This window comes from Zootermopsis nevadensis, unplaced genomic scaffold (genome assembly GCF_977971745.1).
Source record: "Zootermopsis nevadensis isolate Lab colony 2312 unplaced genomic scaffold, Znev_1.0 Znev_ptg000027l, whole genome shotgun sequence".
NCBI lineage: Eukaryota > Metazoa > Arthropoda > Insecta > Blattodea > Termopsidae > Zootermopsis > Zootermopsis nevadensis.
This window is the reverse complement of record NW_028259159.1, coordinates 352,936-376,793: the sequence shown is the minus strand read 5'-3', so window position 1 is coordinate 376,793 and position 23,858 is coordinate 352,936. Positions and strand designations below refer to the sequence as shown.

Sequence of the window (23,858 nt, the reverse complement as noted above, 5' to 3'; positions counted from 1 at the left end):
ACGCCGCTTACAATGTTTTCTCGTGGGAAAGAAATCAGTGATTTCCACTATTATAATATAATAGGATCATCAATTGCTTTGCCTAGGTTATCTTAGACGGTCAAGTGTAATTCTGCATTTGGTGACTTAAAAATGTATTTTTAAAAATTTAAGCGTTCATGGATCCAAAGCGAAATAGTAGTGCTGATGCTGATAGTAGTAGTAATAAGAGACGCAGCATCGTATACGATAAACCATATCGCATATATACATTATAATAAAACGTATTGTATAGACCAGTGATATTGAACCTGGGGTACGCGTACCCCCGGGGGTACGCGAGGACATTTTTTGGGGGTACGTGAAATTTAAAAAAATATATATTATTTTATGATAAACACTGAATAATCAGTAATGTAATTTATTTTAGATGTAGATTATATACTATGTATAACTCGAATTATACACCAACAACTTTGGGGGTACAAAGTTGAAGATAAATTATATATGGGGGTACGAGAACAAAAAATGTTGAATACCACTGGTATAGACCATTTGATGTTTAGTACATGGTTTTAATGCTTTAAAATTGCTGCTAACGTATACGATATCGCAAAAACTCAGGAATGCAAGATACGCATAACGAACAACGTCTTGGAACGGAACTCGTTCGTAAACCGAGAGTCGCCTGTATTGTTTATACTAAAATCATGTTTAGAGTGACGTCTTTATCTGTTTGTTTGTCTGGGTAGTTTATGGTTTCTTCGTAAGAGACGATTAAGTGCGGACTGACTATAGACTGAGGCTGACGTTTCATAGTAAAAAACAGGACGTGGTCCCTTCTTCCAATTTTTTACGAAATGCCATTTTGACGTCATTGTTTGTTACACTTCTGAAGTCGCCAATCCGTTGTAACTCGTCTTTCAGATGTAATTACAGTCAATCATTTTTACCGCACCCTTTGTCTTTAAGTAAGCTATTTACTATTTATTGCGTGCTTAGTCACTGTCTTTAAGGCGTGAAGTGTGTTATTTGGCGTGGAATTCCATCTCGATATCCGGGACTTCTTTGTCGATAAAAACTCGTTTTATTCGTTTTGTGCTTCTTATAATTACTTAAGCACTTTGACCGTAGTCGGTCGTGATAATGTATGTTAAGCTGCTGATGCTTATGGCCAATTCAAATGTCTCCCCAGGTTAGTAACGGTTGGAGTTCTTGTTTTTCAGTATTTTAAATTAAATAAGAATGTTTTCAGTCTCGACTTCTGTCTCAGTGCAAAACTGAGAAAGAGAGAATATTTAGGTTACCAAATGCATTATCCCGAGGTCCTGAGTCATGAAAGGGGAGGGTGTGTGTAGGTCGGGTGGTTGAATTGTTTCTGCCAGAACAGACGTGATTGTGTTGGCGAAGCTAAAATTAGTTCTGCCTGTAGCAGTAAGGTCAGACTTTGAGTTTACTTACAGGTCTCACAAGGGCTGATGTTTTCAGATAAGGGTGTATAACGGTTAAGCGGGACTGCATAAAAATTAGAATCATTTAACATTTTACCCTGCATATTACAGGATTACGGGATCTATCCTAGTGACCACGCGGTCCGTATCGTGCAGGGTAGCAAGGTACTGAGTTAAGAGTCCTTGATCTTGAGTCTTACTCAAAGCCAGCGCCCTCCTTCACATATTTAGATCCTGAGTAACGCTACAGTTGACACAGTGTCGTTAAATAACCTATTCATCCATCCTGAGAGAAAGACAGTTTAGTAGGATTAGGAAATACCTTCGCCTGTCTCTGGGTTCCTAGTGCAGTCGAACTCCTCTTCGTTCTCCGTGCAGAGCCCAGAGATTAAATCCACAGAAGCACGTGAGCTTTGTAGGATCAGCGCAATCTGCTCTTGAAGATTACATGTGGTGGGCGCACGAGAATAACATTCGCCCTTTTAAGCCGATGGAAAGGAACAACGAAGTGTCACGTCGGTCCGGTGTTCCTGATTCGCCTCAGGAGATGGTCCAATTGACGTTGAGATTTGTTTGTCGATGTTGGTCTTCTGAGTTGCAACTCAGTGTGATCTTGTAGGTAGATACCATCATTTCTGAGAGAGAACACACTGCCTGCATCTTCAGCCCTGAAGTCCATGCTGTGTTACAATTAGAAGACCAGCAACGACTTCCTGTTGACGATAATTACTTCTGTTGATGCAATATTCATAAAATCAATTATTTGAGTGACAAGTAGAGATTAAAAATATTAGAGAGGTTTCATATGTTCACATTTAGTTTTTTGCGCTTAGGATAAATTAAGTAAATCAAAATAATTGTGACAGAGACCTCGGGGTGCTCTCGTATTTCTCGTCTGTTTCACACTATCATCCTGTTTCTTTTATTTCATTCCTTTTCGTTGCCCTAGTGACTATGGTAGTTGTCACTAAATGTCATGCTTCAAGGCCACGGAAGGATTCCCCCACTTCTTACCACGTCGCGTCCTAATTCACCAGCTACGCAGCGAGTTCTGAGCTGTTGTCACTCGCCCGGGCTCCGCTGTTCGGGTTGCAACGTTATACCATTTCTGCCGTGACCTTTCAGCGTGAAATTTGGTGACGACGACTGTAGTCTGAATGTTCCCTTCTCTTCGCTGCCCCGCCATAGTTCCGCGTCTGCTCACGTTCTGTCATCTGCGTCTATTTTTCTGGCATCCCAGTTGTAGTACTGTGGGGAGATAAAATAAAAAGGACGTTTCGAAACATATTCATTTCATTGCTATTCATTACGTTTATGTTTGAGAAATCGTACAAGTTACTAGGAAAGAGATATCTGTATGGCAACAGCTGCATCCTGCGTAAATTCAGTGCGGTCTTTTTCTAACTTAGGAATTTTTTCACAGTATCCATTTTTTTTGGATATCTTGTTTCCTCCTATTCTTAAGACACTGGATTCTCTGGACACAAACTGGAAAGCGCTTAAGGATTAGGCAAGATGGGAGTAAGTAGTTGAAAGGAATTTTGTAAAGTGATTGATGAAAGAGATTTAAAGGAAGTCGTCTCGAATGATGAACAGTTATGGAATACGAGAGCGAGGCACACAATGCACGTTGGGATATCCGAAAATAAAGTAGAACTACTGTGTGACTACTCGAGCCAATATTTAACACATTAAAATGTTATAAGATGATATAGTTGCGTCATATTGTGAAATTTAATTAATTATTCGGTTTTTGTCCGTCTAATCACAATTCATATTTAAAATTTACAATTAAGATAATTAAAATATCATTTTATGTTCCTCATCGAACATAAAATGATATTTTAATTATCTTAATTGTAAATTTTAAATATGAATTGTGATTAGACGGACAAAAACCGAATAATTAATTAAAATGTTATATTTTGCATATATCCGAATTTATTATTTTATTTATAAATAGTCAGTTTACTCATATATTTCCTAATTTGTGTCAGAATTTAATAGTATGTTCCTACTTCTCTTTGGTATAACGCTTTATTTAACACGTAAAATTATTTATGTCATTCTTTAACTTTTTTTGCTAATCGACACTGTTCTACCGAAAACTAGAATGCATGAAGTGTTTGACAGATGTTTTGTGTTTTATCTCAACAGAAGTAACCACAGACAATATCGCGCGACGTGTTGGGGGTTGCGTGCTTCCTACCGCATGGGACGTGGTATGGGTTACTGGACACCGGACTTTATCTATGATTATTACCAAGGTAAAAGTGTGGCCATCTATGAGTACGCGTCATTGTGTGCTGTTACAGACTTTATACAACCCACAAAAAGAGTAAGCCACTCATGGCCATCGTAAAGATTGTCCGCTGCTGTGGAATATAGGCGTGTTGCTCTTACGGGATACAGGACACACCGCGGTACAAAGGAATTTTCTTCTGTATGGTTGTCCACTAGACGTGTTTTCACGTTGTTTCAGATGGCATATAGCGGCACTGTTTTCTGCTGTGAAAGTTAAAGCTGTCTCTGCTACTGATTCACTCTTTGTTAACCGCGGCACTAGACGGAGTGACTTAGGAGTACTGATCACTCGTCTTCGACTTGTTGTCAAATATGACTAAATCTCAGTTTATGAAAAATGCAGTATTCCTATTGGTAAAGCTAGGGAAGTAAACGATTTTCAGTAAACTATTACAGATTTATTTAATACCAAATATGATAGAGGCAGATGGGAACATGGCTCTACACACATTTTACGTCCATCCCCCTTTTTGAAACAGGAGGTGGCCGTTGTAGCTTTCAGTTTAATGAAGGTGGTAATTTGTAATAAATTTAAGCATTTTGCTCCATTAAACAGTATTAAATGCAGTGTCTGTTATATATAGAAACCTTGAAAATTAATTTAAACGATACCGTCGCGGGATAGGAAGCTGCGATCATAAAATACATTAACGAGACTATTGAAAACTCCTCCCCAGAAGTAAAACAGCACTTGACCGCGGGTTTACAGTAGGCCATAAATAAATAAAGTTACCCACTTCTCTTATTTCTTGTGATTAAAACGGCTCTATTTTACTGCAAAGCTGATGGTGGCGGTCGTAGGTAGTTTTATGAACTTTAGGACAAGGCTCGTGTTGCTGTTTCATGGTATTTATTCCAGCATATTTAGTTTAGTAACCAGACTTTAGAGACGTCATATATATGGTATAGAATTACACGTTTCATTGTATTCTCCCATTGCTTCAGGAACTTCTGTTAGGAAAATTTCTCTGTATTTGTGTGAATCTAATAAGTGTATGTACAATTTTACCAGTGCTTTTATTAACTGCTTTTAATACACGATTCTTATAGAATCGTCAAATATCACAGAATTGCAACTTCCCTGAAGATGTTTGAAGTGTTTTAATATTACTTATAGTAGAATTTAAATAAGCATTTTTTCTTTCTTTTGTTAAACTTCTATTTACTGCATGAATGAATCTCATTGGAACATATCTGAATCGGTCTTAACGTGGTTCATTTTTCAAGGCCGAGAATTTAAGCCTTGCTATGGTACTAATGAGTGAATTCATCTCCCTCACTTCATTAATAGAATTGTCACCTTATCTAGAATCGGCGGCTTCAAGACGAGATTCGATGCTAAAGGACACGACCCACGCAAGGGGGATAAAGGGAGGGAGGGGAGAGGGAGAGAGAGAGAGAGAGAGAGAAGGCTTATGCTGAACTCTCAAACATACGGACCTCAATATCATTACTCCTCCTCCTATATTTCTATACTTCCATCGTCACCAACATCATAGCACTGGGGGAGAATGGAAAGAAACATAGTGTGTCCAAAAAGTTATGCAACCCGAAGTTTAAAGGTACTTTGTTTGGAAGCAGCACCTACGAAACTTTTAAGACTGCTGCTGAGATTTACAAAATTGTACCACCAGAGAAATATCTTATAAAGGTAAGATGGAAAATTTAAAGTATAACGGAAGACACTGGCCATTATCAAGAAATAAAATAAAAGACTCAACGCAGGAGTCCCGAGATATATTTTTCCAAAAAAAGGAATACAGGTCGACCCAAAAAGATATTGAAGGTCCAATTCTTAGATGAGCGTTGATGGAGCAGGTGAATGTGTGCCGAATTTTAGTGGGGAAACCTTTTGGAAAATTGTTACTTGAAAGATCGAGAAGGTAATATTGAGATGAAACATTGTGATGTGCGCATAACTGGCCTAGGATCATGTCCAATAGCGGGCTTCAGATTAATGCGGTTTAAAATGAAGGTAGACTTACTACCCTGTTATTCACGTGAGAATTTGAAGAAAACCACGAAACATTTTAGTTGACTTTGTTAGTAGCCTGGTCAATATTCGAACCGCGTACGTCCTGGACACAATTCTAGAGCATTACCGATATATATAGGTAGCGGCCTGCTATGTTACGCTGAAGGAAATAAAAGTTGCATCACAAAATCCAAGCAAGTTTGTGCTAGCCTGAACAGGCATGGACATTTCTCAAATTTATTATCCTTCAACGTCGATACACTTCCAGGGAGACAGCAGACCGAATCTGATATATGAACATGGAATTGTCTCACAAGTTAAATTATGTAGTATTACGCTGAAATTCAGTCGATGCATGTTTCATGCGTTTTTAGAACCGCAATTACTGCGGTTAATATACGATGCGTGTTGGCTCATCACGGAAAATTATAATGCTGGAATGAAAAGATACAATTATCTTCAATCACTGTTGGTACTGTTTTCTGCTGACTCATTTTCTTCGCTGTCATTACCTGCTTTGATGATGATGACGATGACGGAGCAGTTTCTTTCATTCAGTATCAAGAACCGATGGAACAGGTGCTCCTGCGGTCTCGCTGAATTTACTTTGGGGTTTCACATGAATATCGTACAGGTGAAAGTCCTTAAGATTTTTACACCTTCGCGTTTGTTATTTGTCGTGGGCTAGGACATCGTGGCTAACCCCGTAGGATAAGGTCTTTCTTGAGAAGCTAATAGTAGCAGAGCTGGTCAAAACTCGTCCCGAGCCATTTTTCTACTTTCTGCACCATGTTTAATTAAGGTTTATTTTAATATCATTCTCCCATCTACGGCTAGGTTTTACGAATGGCATCTTTAAGTCAGGCAAACAGTTTCCAAACAAGTTTCGTCCGTGTTTTTCTTTTCTTTTTGTTTTCCCTTGGGAATGGAAAGTAAGGTACGATGCCTGAAAATGTTGGACGTGTTTCCAAACACGGCTTCAGCCTGCACTATGTTACCGCCAAGGCAGTTGCTCAGAATGTGGACATAATATTCAGAATCGGCCTGTGTCATTCTGAACATGGCTGTTCTGCTGCCATTTCTGAGAGATCCAACGACTCAAAACTCCATGTAATTTATGTTCCTCGTCACTCCGGCCGATTTGACGCCGCAATAGGGAGAGAGGAAGAATCGAACAATATTAAACAGAAACTATACAAGATGACTGTCTTCTGGATTGCTGCGCTGTGTAGTGTGGTAGAAATTTTCCGACGTTTCAGAGGTACCTGCTTCATCCATCACCAGGAAGATTATCATCACCCTGATGATGGAGTCAGCAAGCACATATGAAACGCGTGTAAATTTCTACCAGACTACACGACACAACAACCCAGAAGACATATCAATAAACTCGTCACGTGTAAATCACAAATGTATGAGAAAGTATTTGTTCTATAAAAGGAAGCCAAAATCGAAAAAGTTAGATGTTCTTCATCTGTGCGGCAAGGGTCCGGGGATCCAAACTAAGAAACACTGAGTTACATTAGTTAATTAGTTGGTGTGCGTTTTACTTTGCGGTGCGATACTTACCATAAATGATGCAAATGTGAGCCCGATGTCAAAGATACTACGTGCTGGGATTTCTCCGTACCCCTGTCAAAATGTTACTAAATGTTATTACTCTCCCCGATTCTAAGGTTCTGAAAGATCATCGATTACTGCTAATATATATATAAAAGAGAAAATCACATTATGCAAAAGTTTAGGAAGATTAATCAGCTCGCTTGTCTTCTCGTAACGTGATATGTGCATATAATGATTGCTTTAATATTTGACGTCAATGTTAATGACACTTTTCGTTATTGAATTTAACCAATAACACTTTAGTTCGGACATTTTACAACAGTACGCTAAGCTTCTTAGATACGCGTGCGGTTTCTGACACTTCCGGAAGTTCATTACTTAACTTGGCACAGGATGGAAACAGGCAGCAGTTGAGACATCCGTCAGGTTGCACCGACGAAGCAGCTGTAACCTATGAAAATGCGAGAGTGGAGCAGTAAACCAAGTTCTCCAGTATTTAAATATGGAAAACTTGTTTTGTCCAGCCAAGGTCGTTCCCTTCTTATCATACAAATGCGGGTATCTTATCAAAAACTTGTAAAGCAGGTGTTAGCCTAGGGACCACATTCTTAATTTATTTTCGTTTCGCGAACCCTCGAGTAAAAAATGACGGAAGTGTATTAAAATTGGATTGTGCTGGCCCAGGACAGGGACCGGTGAAGGGCTTTGGTTAATTCGGTGATGAACCTTCGGGTTCGGTAAGCCATCTAGTAGGGGATTATACACAGAGGAAATCGGTTGCATGTAACAAGTTCCGTTTAAACATTTTTTTCTGACCCAACACAGGAGGAACTTCTTGGTTTCTTCTTCAGAACGTTATCAGAAAAGGAGAATGTTATGTTTCTCTGCTGATGTGACGTCAACGGAAAAGGAGAAATTTGAACATAGCTCACAGTATCTGCATATTGCTAACTAACTAAGTAGATGGCTTACCGAACCCGAAGGTTCATCACCGAATTAACCAAAGCCCTCCACCGGACCCTGTCCTGGGCCAACAAAATCCAGTTTCCTTCAACTCCTATCTCCCATAGATCCCGCCTGAGATTATCCTCCCATCTACGTCTAGGTCTCCCCAGTAGTCTCTTCCCCTCAGGTTTCCCAACCAGTACCCGGTGCACACCTCTTGTCCCATCCATGCGCGCTACATGCCCAGCCCATCTAATTCTTCTTGACTTGATCACCTTGACAATATGCATATTGCTACAGAATTAAATGTAGATAATGAAGAATTGTAGCCTTTCTACAGGATGAGACATTCCCTCTTCAGGACTTCGCGCGTCTGCTGTCTCGAGCCATTTTTCTACCTGTACTTTCTGTCATTCACTGCACCAACTTATCTTTCACTCACCTGGAGCAACATCTGCTGTGAATAGACTTGTATAAAACCTGCCAATCAAACTATGTTTACTTCATTAGTTTACTTGATGTAAATCCGTGTGGATTTTGGATCCGTCGGCATTGTTTGTTCGTCAAAGAGTTCCCGTCTGAACCCTAATAAAAAGAGGATTGTGAGTACAGTGCACTGTCATAAAGTTGATGAAGCCTCAAGCAAGGTTTTTATGCAGAGATTCCAGCCTTGTGAATGACGTCTGCTTTGTTTGTTCACAGGATAAGAAGCATGTCGAACTACTCTCTTTTGTGTAACTGCAATTGAATCTTTCGTACAAAATGAAACTTAGATAAGTGTTCTATATGAACGTGAGGATCACTTAGGATACTTACACTGCGAATGAGAAATGAATGCTGTAGTGAATGATCTGATGTACTTCTCTGTATCACGAGGAACGCTTTAGTTTGTTTGGTGTGGTTCGAGTCGTCACGACTTGGTTTATTAACCGTTTAAAACATTATGCGCGGCGGTGTTCGCTCCATTGTTTCGAATGAGATGTTGTTTTGGATGACAGTACTGAGCAGAGCGTGTGATACGAATCCTTCATACCGGCTTCCGTTTTGCAAGATGCCAATGTAAGTGACATCGTATTCCTTTACGTTCCATTGGGAACGTAAAGGGATACGATACAAGGACTTGGGCTGAATTCATGTTGCTCAGGACAGAGAACAAGTTGCCGGATCTTCGGTTTACATAAAAAGTGGGAGCGACTCTTAGCTGTGATGGAGTTAGTGATCCAACCCACAAGTCATGTTACATTTTAAAACATGAGGAGACCAACGTTTCGAGGTCCATCTCTGTCCTCGTCCTCAGGGTAATGAAGTGGTTGGGGCTCTCAGCAGGTATATATATATATATGACACTGTTGAGTGCCCCAACCACTTCATTACCCTGAGGACGAGGACAGAGATGGACCTCGAAACATTGGTCTCCTCATGTTTTAAAATGTGATAAACATTTTCAGTTTCCTTTCTTTGTCTCCTTCCTACCATCTTGCCCATTCTCTGTATTTCGTGGACGGTTAGGCATAATTATTTTTCGTTATACCACGACGCCCATTCGTGTTTCTCCTTTTTGTTTCCATATTAAAAGGTTTCCTCTTAGTCCCATTATAAGTAATTTTGATTTTGTTTTTATTCCATATTCTTGGAACGAGAGACAGCTTTTGATAAAGCCTGGTTTTCACTTAATCGAAACACCGACGGCCTGTAAGGTTGAGCCCGTTTGGGGTGTGTAGCGTTGGCGTCAAGGAATGTCGCCATTCCTCCCTTCTAATGGCAATGATGCTGTGTCTTGACGCCCTTCTGGGGCGTCGTCATGGCTGCTACCCCATCTTTCCTCTTGCTTCTGCCATTCCTAACGTTCCGACACGATTCGACTCCTCGGCTATCAATATAAGCACCGCATATTCTAGGCCGAAACGCCTCACACTCAGGATCTATAGTGATATTCATCCAGAGATGTTAGGAAGGTTCATCAAGGAGTCGAAGCCAGGTTTTATAGTCGAAATGGCACCTTTATTACGTCAATTACCTGCGTGAATGATCCTCTTTATCCTCAGTTATGGAATCCGTCTTGATATCGTGATAATAGTGTTTTCTTTCTTTCTTTCTGTCCGTTTAAAACGTGTTATTATAACAACTTGTAATCGGACAACTTTTCCTGCGTTTACGTAAACTTTGTAGTCTGAGTACCTCTGTATACGAAGCAAGAGTGAACCACATTCATTTGCGAGTCATGCGACAGAATCTGTTTATGTTGATCGCCCCATTTTCATTGTAATTATTCGCTGGTTGAAATAATCAAGGATACAAAATTAGGCAGATAATACGTTATAAATATTTATACAATTTAATGTCAGTTCGGAAGTAAAAGCAAGGATAGCCATGGCCAAGGCAGCTTTCGTCAAGAAGAGGATCCTTCTCACTAGCAGGTTGGGCTTGGAGATGAAGAAGAAACTAGTGAAGTGTCGCGCTGTATGGAGCAGAGACTTGGACACTCGGGAAGAAGGAACGGAAATACCTGGAGAGTTTTGAAATGTGGTGTTGGAGAAGAATAGAGAAGATCAGGTGGACGGATCGAGTGACCAACGAAGAAGTATTGAGGAGAGTCAACGAGCAAAGATTACACGAAGGAAAGCTAACTGGCTGGGACATATTATGAGAAGGAATGGGTTACTGAGTGATGTCATCGAAGGCCAGGTTGAAGGAAAGCGAGGACTGGGAAGAAGACTGATACAGCTAACCGACGATCTTAAACGAGGAAAGAAGATGAAGTTGCAGGAGTTAAAACGAGATGCTGAGAATAGGGAAAACTGGAGAGCTCTTTTTGGGCAGAAGAAGGGACCTGTCGTAAGACAGAACACTGAATAATAATAATAATAATGTCAGTTCTGAAGGCGGCAAGTGTGTTTCGGAGGTGAATTATTTCATTTGAAGTTTCGGTTTCAAGAGAAGGAGTATGAGCTAGGTAGGACCCAACTGGGGAGCCTGGCTATTATACCTAGATAAAGTGGGAATCCCATTGTAAGAAGTAACCTTGGTATCTCGCAATATGAACCATTATGTGCTACGTTAAAGCAAATAAAAGATGCACGAACCTTCAACTGCATCATTGTACGAAAGTCCAATTGCATTTCTTTGTTGTTTTTCAGTGGAAAATTATTCTAAGGGCAAGAATGTGGAGGAGCCACTGGACCGAGACAGCATCCCCATCCCAGATCTTCCAACTGACTTCATTTGGATGCAGGTGAGATTATGACAGTAACGCAGGTATTGTTACTGCGTCTAAAATAACAAGATTCATAACGGTACGACAAACATTTAAGTGCAACATATGTTTAGTTTCATATCTGAGAGGGGGGTACAGATCGGAAGAAATATACATTTGAAAAAGGCATCTATTCGGCAAACCATCGGACTGATATTGTCGTTACTTTGACATAACGCTGACCTGTCCATGACCTGAAACTGGCAAGAGTATGGTCACTCAGATTCCTACAGATCGGCAGAAATATGCATAAGGAATCACCTCAATATCGTGTAAGAATTTAAATTATGAAGCTGATCTCTATGAAATTACGAACAAGAACATTACCTCAGTTCCCCTTGTCCATTAGGGACACGGATCAGAATCTGTAAATAAGTACGTGATCGTAAGAAGTTTCATAAAATATCTACCTTTATAGATGGCAGGACTGTGCAAGTGATTCATTCTGCCATCTCTTGGCAAGAATCAGTAATAACAGAAAATTAATCTGATTGTACTTATCCTGTTTGCAAATGTAATAATGCAATATGGAGTTTGCAAATTAAATATTACACATAAAAATGTAATGTGGTATTTTAATTAATAATCATGGAGTATGAAAAGTAATTAACCTACAAACTTTGACAAATTTTTCATACCATAACAACACTAATCAGTGAGATGTTTAGACAGGATTGAACAGGTAGATGATGATGCTGTTACCACATGTCTTCCTCTTATGTGTGACAGAAATATTCACCGAGACAGTTTTTAATTAAATTCTTGATAAATGCAGTTTTACATGTAATGCATATTCCTTTGTAGACAGGTCTTCTCTGTGTGCCTACAATAGCTGTGATATTGGATTTTAAGGTGAGTGGTGGGAGCAAGATGCGAAACCTGCTTGGTTATGCAATGAAAGCATTCAAAGAAGATAGAGCAATTGTATGGAGTGGATCAGGTGCTGCAATGGGTAAAGCCATCAGCTGTGTGGAGATCATGAAACGGCGATACAAACAAACACACCAGTTAACCAAGATATGTTACCGCAAGTAAGTCTCTCTACCCTGAATAATGCAGTGTTTCTCAATCTTTCTGCATGGCAAGCAAGCAGTCATTATCTTAAAATCTACATGTGGGTATGCATGACATATGTTCATATTATACTCTATATTTCATAATGTTTCCATTCATATAATATTTTGTAATGCACATTACAGTTCATAAAAGAATTAACAGCATGTAGCAAAATAAAGACATGCTTAACAAGATCTTGCCATTATAACGACTCTTTGAAAACTGTTCCTAAATGTACAGAAATATTGGAATTCAAAATTCTGTGGCACACTGGTTGAGAATCAATGTTATTGAGACTTTGTAAGAGTGTTGACAATTCTGACAGCATCTGCAAGCACATCATCATTCTTATCCTCTTTATCAGTTGTATCCTAGTTTGGCACATGAGCTTGAATTAATTTGTGCTGCTATACACACACACACACACACACATATATATATGGTATGTGTGCATGTGCACTTCTCTTGTGTCGCTGTTGGTCTTCAGGGTTGTAACCCCATGTGGACTTGTCAGATATCAGTGTTTCAGAGAAACATGCTGTCTAGCCCTTAAGATGGAGATAGTATATTTCTCTGAAACAAAAGTATATACCTACAAAGTAGATTACCAACAGTGGCACCTTCACTACTGTAAGAACACAGATCTCTCTGCCATTTGCATAAAAGCAATAAAAACAAAGGGAGAAAAAAATAGAACTACAAGATGTCATCATGACTTATTCTACATCCTGTTGTCACCTGACAAACTTAGATCAGTGGAATGTTATAAATGTGTATGCATGCCTTTCAGGGTTGAAGAATTTTGGGAGCCACAGTTGGAAGAACTTGATCCATTGGTAGTAGTGAGAGAGGTGCCTACAATTCATATACTACTGTCAAAAGATCCACTCAATACTGCTGAACCTGGGTAAGCACTTGTACTTCTTTCTTCTTCTGAAAAGTGATGAACAGGTTTCTAAACCCTTAATCAGGCAAGTGATCCAGCTACCTGGGTGAGGGTTCAGACTACTGAATGTAATGCACATATAGTTGGTGGTCTCCTATGTTGTGTTGCCATGTGAACTTGCAACAACACTTTGGCAGGACTTACAAACTTTATCTTCAAAATTATGGTACCAAACTACAAATCTACACAGCATCACAACCCAGAACACCACTAACATCTTCACTGCTGTGAGAACTTAGAATCTTGTATAAGCATGTGAAGAAAAAATACAATGTTATGCCTCCAAAGGTAGAAGTTTCAATAAGGAATTAAAAGGTAAAGAGTACTTACTAAGGATGTATTACTGTAAAACATCCATTAAATTTAACAGATAAATAGCATTACTGGATACCACTTGCCCCTGAATAGTCCATTAATTTAAGGGGTTATTATGTATTGTTTACAAATCACATATGTAGTAAGATTACAGCATTTTTATTATTTAATTTCTGTAATATTTAAGGTATTTTTACTATTGACAATTCTCTAGTTATTGTTACAACAACAAAAATTTCCACAACAAAACTTAAATACATGTGAAGTGAAATGTATTGCCCACACAGCCATGATTTTATTCAGAATATCATGACTATCATTTTACAGTCTTCTTAATTTTGTGTTCCTTTGTGATTGATTCATCTGTCTGTGTGTTCTGCTTCCTTTTCTTGCTTTTCAAAGCTGAAATTTGTTCACTTCTTGGTAAATGTTCCAAAACTTGGTAATTTTTTTTCTGCCTATTTTTAAGCTGCTTTATTTGTTTTGGCTTAGAGTTCACACCTTCATCCTCTTCCAACTTTATATAATCTTGCATTACATTTCGCCCACTTTTGGAACACATCACTTGGTTCAATTCTGGGTTCGTATCTTCAATATTTTTAAACATCTTTATTTGGTTGTATGTTGATGGTGATTCCGATTTAACATCTGGATCCTTACCTTTCATACCTTGTTTTGATTTTGATGTATCCAATTTCTTATGCAGTTTACCTTTTGCCCTCAAGAGTTCTGTTCTTAGAGTTGGTCCATAGGCTAAAACAGTTTGGACGGGTTTGCTGCCAACAGGTAGTCGCTGCTTCCCCAGTAAAAGTTCTGCTATTAATATTCGAAACAACCAAGGATTTGAATTGGTTTCCTTGGTTAGGATCTCACTATTCTGTATGATTGTATCCAGTAGACCTTCATTATTAAGAGTTTTTGTTACCAATGCTGCAAGTGCCTTAGTATTTGTCTTTTTATTATATAACTGTACTAATTGTTCCAGATTTCCATTATTTTCTTTAACAACACTGGCGACTTTAGCTGCTGCTTTGTAGAGCCTTGGAACTTTAAATGTTGCTTCATGGGTCATATTTATTATATATATAATATTGCCGTATCACTCATTTAATTAACACATGGCTGACCTAACCACTACTTGCATGAACCATTCTTATGTTTCTGTCATCTGTGATCTAAAGTTATTCAGTTTACCAACATGACAATTGATTTTTCTGGAAGAACACAACAGTGCGCTGTATTATCTCTGTCCATATGTCCGTATGTTGAAGTCTATGTGAAGCTTCTTTACCTCGTGTCCCTTAACTGTATGTAATAAACAATATAAACCTGAAATAGTTTTAACGTGTGGCGTGTAACATGCAGATAGTATGAATAATTTTAGTGCAGTTAGAGTGGTAGTGCTGGCAGTTTGTAGCTAATGATAGTCCGTGTTTTTCGATCTGTATGTTTATGTTGGTATGCTCGTATTAATCTTAGGTTACTATTAATGTATGTTCTGTTGTCTGCAAGCTAGTGATCCGTGGATTTCTGTAGGTATTGGTTGTATATGACTATGCATTGAGGAGTTGTCAGTGATTTGATTCGGCAAACAAAATATCCCGTTCATAATCACTGTTTATCATTGCTTATGGAAGAAATTCAAACAAACAACGGCGATGAAATGAAAATAATAAACAGGCAATGTGATGAAGAAACAAATTGATGTTCGGCTATACGGGTCTGATAATACGCCGGAGTGAATGATATTTTTGAAAGCATTAGAAGTGCCATAACGGATAACCCTGAAATGTTGCTGTGACACATAGATAGCATTAACCTTACATATAAATCATTAAAGCGATATTCGAGAGGAGTGCTGAGGTGTATTTAGCTCCATTTGTTGTGTAACTAGATGAACCCTCTTGGAACTGGCATGAAACGTTGATAAATTGTGATAAAAATGTTGGTAGTAGGCGGTTCAAGGGCCTTTTCCCCCAGCAGTTAGCCAATGGTGTCTGTTTTGTCAAGATAGTCTTTGTCCCATTGGCTTCTTTACTTAACCTTTTACTGTAGTGGTGTGTGTTCAAGATGGACGTGAGCAAAGTGTTAAAGTGTTCGGTGGCTTCAAAAATTCGTAGGAAGGGAGATAGGTCAGGGAAGTCGAACATCCACAAACAGAATAAGCGCATAATTTATAGTGTGTATACGTTCTTCAAAAATTTGTCTGAAAATCCACAAGAGGCTGAAAATATAAATTTTCACAAAGCTCAAGAACTGACTGCTAAGGCTTGTGGGATACACCGGCGAACAGTCCAGCGAGTATGCAGTGAAGCTTTCAATTCTACATCAGATGCAGAAATATTTTCTTCATCAGTGGAGGAATATACAAGAAAGTAATAAGGGTTGAATAGTAGTTTGATAGTTTTCAGTGTGCATATAATTATAGTTTTGTTAATACACACGGTAGGGATGAAAGCCTTCTGGGATATTGTGCCGTGCAGTTTCGTATTTCACCTACGTTTTAGAGGTGCATACTGCCTGTATCGTCAGGGCCCTCATGATGGAGACAGTAAGCACTTCGGAAAAGTCTGTGAACATCTACAATACATAATGGTGAATGCCCCTGAAGGCTGTCATCTTTATACTTGCACCATGAAAACCTGATATCTCACGAAAGAGACAGTACATTGTAAATACAATATTAAATAAATTAACACATTGAGTATAGTCATTCTTGACAAGCTAATAATTTCTCACATTGTCCAAAAATAACTTGCCTTTTGAGGAATATGAGGTTCAAAGCAGTGTTCAAAAACTTAATATGAGGTTCAAAGCAGTGTTCAAAAACTTGTTTCTGATCCCTGTCCTGAATCAGATAAATGCAGTCCACATCACCAAACCATATTTCTCTGGGAAAAATATATTATCATCCCATCTTTTCATTGTCTTCCAAGTGGTCTATTACATTAGGCTTTCAGACAAAAATTTTGTACTCATCCATGTGTTCTACATGGTCTGGCCATTTAACTTGACTTAATTTGATTACCCTAATAATATTCATTGAAGAGTACTATGTATGAAGCTCCTTGGTTTGCAGTTTTCTATGTTCTGTAACCTTGTCTCTTTTCAAGTTCAAATAATCTGTGAGCCTTTGGGTTTTTGTGGTGGTGACTATGATGGCTGTCTTTTGGGTTGTTATACTGTGTAGTTTGGTAGAATTTTACTGACTCTTTAGTGGCAACAAGCAGCTCTGAAAAAATATTAAAGTGCCAGATCACATGGTGCAACAATCCAGAAAACAGCCATCTCCAAATATTCTGAAGGTTATATTGGAGTGTCATGTTGAGATCAAATTAAGTAATATTATTATTGACCATTTTTGCACAACAAATCAGTGTCACAAGCGTTAGCATTTCATTACATGTCTGTGATAATTATTTTACTAGCTTCATGTAACAGACAGATAATCCATCATCTGGCATTGGTTGTTTTTGCAACTCTGTTAAGCTTGTATAGTAATACATAGCAAAAAACATGTCTCTAGTAAAATAATAAATATAGACATGTAATGAACTACTAAAGCGTGTAATATAAACTTGTATGAAAATGGCCAATTATATTATTTAATCCAAATGTTCTCTTCTGAAACATTCACAATCTGTTGTGCTGTTTTGCTTGAGTGAGAGTCTGAGGTTCACATCCATGAAGTTTTCTTTTTGTGTATAGGCTCATTCCTAATAATAAAAAAATATACCTTTTATTTGGAGGAAAATAGGTTCAAGGCAGGCTCTTATGAATACAGTAATTGAACTTATTGGTTCCATGAAAGATGGAGAACGTCTTGACCAGCCTAACAACTGTTGGTTTGTCATTGACAATTCTACTTCATGTAATAGGTTAAGACTCACATAGGTGGAATAATGGTCTTAAGTTCTCCAGTTTCAGTCCAGGAACTGTAGGGCTGTGAATAAAATTCCACAGATGTCTTTCATCTGGAATCTTATATTCAACTTTAAATCTTGTTTATTCCTAGATACCAAGCTCCTGGAGCATATGACACCTTTTGGAAATCAAGTGAAGGCTCTGAAAAGCGCAAACGTTCAGGACCAACGGCTCGCAAGAGTATGAAAACTAGTGTGTCTGCAGAGCAGTTTGCTGCAATGGGTTTACGAACAGGGACAGGACATAAACAGTCTTCAGGCAAACAGACACAGAACTTGGAACCAATTGCACACATAGACCTTCCAGACATTTCGATAAAGGAAGAAGATGAACCTGAAAGTGATGAAGTGATCATACTTCCGTAATATATATCCTGTAGTTACTGTTGAATGGATACATTGTCTTGCGTTAGGAAGTTTTAATACGTTTAACTAGTCAGGCAAATTAAGTTTCTGATAGTGCTTGTTTTTATTTGATTATTTCATAGGAAAGTTAGCATTACATAAATTGCAAATTGCCTTAGTTTCAACGAAATAATTAATATTCTTAAGATATGATTCACATCAATAAACAGACACTATGCTATTGGTGTTTCAAGTTCTGAATGTGCAAGCATTTGTAATTTAGCAAGAGCTAAAAGAACCATAAAAATGTGAAGAAGTGATGCTTAAAAGGATATTTGTCTTGCACATGATCAAACGGGTAAGAATAAAACAAATCACAGTTCCATAGATAGTTGTAATTTTTATTATTATTTATCACTGTTCATTAATTTAAGTTCCAGGCAGTGTTTTTTATAACTATATAAGTAATGAGAAAAATGAACAGATGAATATAAAATAGTTTCATAAATTATAATATATATATATATATAGAGCATTGTGGAATTTAAAATTAAATACAGCAGTTCCTCACAAATCTTGATTTTACATTTGTTAGTTTTGCAAACCATGGCTTTCGTTTCTGTACACACAATCAGTGGTTTCCATATCAAGACATCCTAATTTGCCATGGACAGGGCTGTAATGAAATCTGAAGCCAGTTTTATATAACTTCCATGGTACCACTGGGCACATGTCTTAATGTTCCACAATTTTTTGTGGTTAGTGAAGGAATAGGCAAATAGGCTTAGATTGTTAAGAGCGGCCTTAGTTCCCCTAACCCTGTGTAACCCATAATGCCTTGGTCTTGCCAACCACAATTTTTTTAGGAGCATAACCCCTACAGCAGATAAGGGAATGCTGTACTGTGCTGTTAACTTCCTACATGTACTTACACAGTAATGCCCATACAATAAAAATTAATCCTTTTACTGATTATTAATATTAATGATAATTTGGTAACTAAAGAGTATAATACAGTTTGTAGTTTTCCTGGGGCTTATGAGCCACATCAGTATGATTACTTCTTATAAGTGGTGTCTCTCAGCAGCTTACCAAATTCTTTTGAACAGTCCCAAAACAAATACCTGACATTTGCATTCCTATACATCTTGCTGTTGGATAAAATCTGATAGTACATCCATCCTATATATTTAGGTAGAACATTCATAATATTATACAACTGAAATGGAAGAAACATTCTCGTAAAATGTTTTATTGTACGTTTCTATTTCCTACCGTTTTAAAAATATCTGCTGTAGGTTTTGGTGATACCATTTTTTTTCCTTCAAAATAATATGTGCAGCTTTGGGATGACATCACACCAACAGCATTATGGAAAATGTGTGTAGGGCAGCTGCACTCCATCTCCAGTCATTTATTAAATGGCACAATCCAGTTACTTGCTTTTTGATCTCTACATGTTTTTATGTGTAACGGATTTGACCACTGTGGTTGCAAGAGCATTTCTTCCTTCACCACAGATTCCTGTTGGTGTCTATGCATCCGTCTCCCCTGAGCCCTCTTCCTCCATGATGGGCACAATGAGGTTATCCTTGGACATGAGGTTGTACTTTGTGACGAACGCCGTGAATCGCCGGCACAGATATGTTTCATTCTGGAACACAGATATAAATCGTATGTATTGCACAGAAGTACAAAACATTTTTTATTAGTTTAACATTTCATGCTATTGTGATAAGCATAACCAAAATAGTGATGTCAACTGGCAAGGAAACATTCATAGTCTATATAACAAGTTAGGATAAAATATCCCCATGTGGCTTTAGTAGTAATGATTATGATACTCAAAACACTTGATGAATTTGCACATACCAGTTAGATATGTATCTTGGGGTGTGTGAATTTTTGAATAATTAAAAAATGTCCAGAGGGTGTTAACATTATTAGGGACATTGTGTGCATTTCCATAATTGTTATATACTGCATGTGATCATACTAAACTATTCATATTGACAACTAAAAGTAAAACTCCACTAAATTAACCTTTGTTTTGACAGAAGTGTAAGTTCTGGCCTAGGTGCATCATGTGTAAATGGTATTGGTATTAGTATACATGTATTTATTACTTACAGACTTCATGCTAATGAAAATAAAATTGGAAATGACAGCCACTTTTTATATATATTTCACAATAATGCATGAGCATCTGTCATTTTCTGAATGGCCATTCTTCAATTTCTTTGTACATCAGCAACTAAGAAATTAAGTACTGGTAATACTGATGGTAATGGATTAAAAAATATTTGTACAGGATCCCCTCTAATGATGTTACATTCACAATCATTGTGAAAATTTAGGGTCTAGTTGGAAGCCATAACTGTACACACACACAAACATATAATGATGCTGGAATCATGTTTTCTTACAAGATAATAAAAGAAGTAATACAAGCATTACTCAAAGGATTAGTGATGTGTGTACATGTGGTCAATTATGTATTGGTAATTACCTCAAATTCATCAAAAATTGTCCGATGATGAAAATACGCATGAGAAAAGATTCGGTACACTCTCCGACAAACAGATCCCAGCTTCGCCACTGATGACTCTTTGATACTCACTCTGAAAATGAGGTCCACTATCATACATTATACTATATACACTTGTATTATGGGCTCTGAAATTCAAAGTATCTCTGGTTTTGGAGACGTGATGAATACAGGAAATGTACTGAAATGGGAAGTGACTGCTTATGATTCAGAGTACTGTCCCCATTTATGGAAGGCATGGATGCTTCAGTTCAGTTAACTTTACTGAAATTAAAACTGTGACAATTAAATACAGTTAGAAATATATCAACTTCTATAAAAGGCTGTAAAACAAATTCCAAAAATTATACATGTATAATGCATACCACAGGGGCAATAAATCACATATTTTAACAACTGTTTGTGACTTGCCTCAGCTGGAAGTAAATCACTGCCTTGTATCAGCTGTGAGTAAACCATGGTCATGGCAGATGTTTTATAACATTGTGTGCATCTAGTGTCACACGAAAGTCCAAAATACAGCAACAGAAACCTGCAGACTCTTGAAAACTGCATTTGGAGAAGAAAATATTGGCCACTGAGTTTCTTGTTTGATTAAATAAGGCAGAATTTCAATCAAGGAAGATCCATCTATGATTATCACACAATGAGGGAACTGTTCACATTGGCAAAATCTGTAGTGACAGATAGTAAGGTGTTCTGAACAGCCAAGAGATGGAGTAGAATGGAATTCTGAAAATTGATGTTGGGCTTTCAGCTGTTGCATCATGATGCATTGCCTGACTTGGTGCTTGTAAGAGAATACCAAGCATAACAATCCATTGGTTGATGATCAACTTTATTCATCTAGCGATATCTTTTTGTTTCTCAAGCTGAAAAGTAACCAGAGGAGACCCCTCTGAAGAGATATGCATGAATTTTAGGGGTTGAGAAGTTCCACATTTTTATTATGGTCTGCCCTTAATGATCGCTATGATATAAATAAAGCATACAGATAAACTGCTTGGGCAATTTGTTTCCCAGTGTTGATATTTTTGTTTGCTGCATTTCCTAAAGATCACACCTCTGACTTAAAAAACTTTTATCCAAGACACAGAGACTTATCTTTCCTATCAGAATATAAGGCTTTATGACAACATGAACACTTGGATGAGCATCTATACATTTGAAAATATATGACTGTAGTTTGGTGGATAATATTAATGTTTATACTATAGGAAACAAATTCATATATGCTATGATGGGAAGCTGGTATTCAATGACATGAGATGTGAAGTACTCATTTCAATGCTGAGCCATACCATCTGTACACAGCAGTCACAGTAGGCAGTTAAGTTGCTAAGTGGTGTGAATCACTGTCTAGCTGCAGTAGGTCACTGTGAAGGGAGTTTATTTACCAAATGAGTATAGCTTTAAGTCAATTAATTCTAACCTGCTGGGAAAATATTTATTGCTGTTTAATAAGCATGCTGCTCCATCTAATGTGTGTCGTGTGTAGTCAATTGCTGGGCATTCCTTGGGTGTTTTATGTGCTGCACATAGGAATATCCATTGTTCAGTTGCTGTCATCTGAGTGCATGTCTCTGGATGGCATTCACTTTGAAGTCGTACAGCCAGACCATTCAATTCCATACAGAATTGCCTAGAAGTAAGGCATGAACACAATTGTTATTAACAGAACAAAATAGTTTTACTGGAGAATTGCAAACAATCATGTTTTGTGTTTTAGTTGCTTTATAATCAATGAAGAAGAATGTCTTCTGGGATGTTGCATTGTATATATTGGTAGATACTGACTCATGTTTCAGATGAGTTATCATCAGTTTTATTTATATTTAATAACAAGAAAGGTAGAATTACAAACATCTAAACTTTTACAGAAAAATCTAATGCTTTCACCATATATTTACATATACAAAATAAGTTAGATCAAGTGGCAATGTGCCTGACACTAGGGATGTACATGTAGTCTAGACTGGAGTATTAAGTATGCTAATGATGTTTTCATGCTTCTCTCAGTTTTAAGTAAGTGCTGGGATAAAGGCATAGCACAATGACTTTTCTCTTTTTGGTAGCTGATTTACAAAAAGGACCCAAGATAACCGATTTCACAGTAGCTCAGTAAAGTGACTGGTCATTTGGGGTTTCACTCCAACCTGGGGTGTTGTGATCATTTTATATGCAGCAGTTCTGATCAGTCAGTACCAGGAGCCCTATCTCTAGGAAACTATAAACACAAATTTTACAGATGAGATCAGTAAACTAGCATTTTAATTGACTACATGAATTATCACGAAACAAATTCCATTATTCTAGTTTCAGTCATTCCTGAATTACTAAGGTTAGAGATATTTTAAGATCATGGCAGTTTTACAATCGGCCTTTATCTTGCTTGCTGCACATTTTCATGCATTTAAATGTAATCTTTAATTACCCTTACTACATGAAATTTTGACAAAATGTTTATATTTGATAATGTTAATTAGGCCAAATATGTGAAAAATCACATTTATAACTTAAATATCTGTCTGCACCTGAGATGTTCATATTTCCATACTCCCTCATCCTGTGCATCTGGAGGAGTTAATATTACATCAATGTTTGCTGGTTCACGTCTTATTTGTTGTTGAATGTATTGTTGTACAGCCAGTGTACTATCCATCTCTTCAAAGGGTTCATCGGGCCAGCGACTGAAGTCCTGTTAGAAAGAGTTGTTAAGATATAACTTTTGGATTGTATCTTCTGAAGAAATGTTAGACAATGACAGGACAGCATACCAAAAACTTACGAACCACCAGTGGCGTATTCAATTTACTATGGTCTCTTATTAATGAATATGGAAGCTTTAATTACAGTACAATATGCCATATAGGTTGATTTTTACCTTTGCTTTAGTTCCCGGCCGGTTTCTTCTCAAAATAGTGGAACCATCGGCCATCTTCATGGTTGCCAAAATCACTTTTTCAAGTCCTGACATCTGGCGTAAGAATTTAGAAATACCGTAAACAGCAGCCGCACGATGAAAGATTCTGCGCAATGCATCTATAGTCTGCCAAAATCATTTTGCTCACAAACAGTCATACCTGTTTACATACAAATCAGTAGTGATACAGTTAGCATTGGCAGATTATGTGTGATTGGCGAATATCTTTGTTTAACACAATGCCTTCCTTGTCCTCGTCGAAGTGGTACAGAGGTGGAACAGATCAGTTGTCTGTGAGCAGGGGAAATTATTGACTTGGAAGCACATCAACG

General features: G+C 37.7%; 2 protein-coding genes across 2 annotated transcripts in view; one reads left to right on the top strand and one right to left on the bottom strand.

The window, feature by feature from the left end:
- The window catches only part of Rpp25 (ribonuclease P protein subunit Rpp25), a 20,672-nt gene extending 2,230 nt beyond the window's left edge, over positions 1 to 18,442 (top strand). The window contains exons 2-6 of the mRNA XM_022077669.2: positions 3,588 to 3,697; positions 11,355 to 11,449; positions 12,275 to 12,501; positions 13,317 to 13,433; positions 17,803 to 18,442. Coding sequence (XP_021933361.2) covers positions 3,643 to 3,697; positions 11,355 to 11,449; positions 12,275 to 12,501; positions 13,317 to 13,433; positions 17,803 to 18,076 — 768 coding nt within the window. The 5' untranslated portion in view covers positions 3,588 to 3,642 and the 3' untranslated portion in view covers positions 18,077 to 18,442. The remainder of the gene's footprint in view (positions 1 to 3,587; positions 3,698 to 11,354; positions 11,450 to 12,274; positions 12,502 to 13,316; positions 13,434 to 17,802) is intronic.
- Mob4 (MOB kinase activator 4) lies at positions 18,436 to 23,858 on the bottom strand. The gene is made up of 5 exons (XM_022077663.2): positions 23,488 to 23,858; positions 23,138 to 23,301; positions 22,036 to 22,245; positions 20,565 to 20,676; positions 18,436 to 19,709 (listed from the first exon to the last, which is right to left on the bottom strand). The coding sequence occupies exons 1-5, from the start codon at positions 23,578 to 23,580 to the stop codon at positions 19,590 to 19,592; spliced, it is 699 nt and encodes a 232-aa protein (XP_021933355.1). The 5' UTR covers positions 23,581 to 23,858; the 3' UTR covers positions 18,436 to 19,589.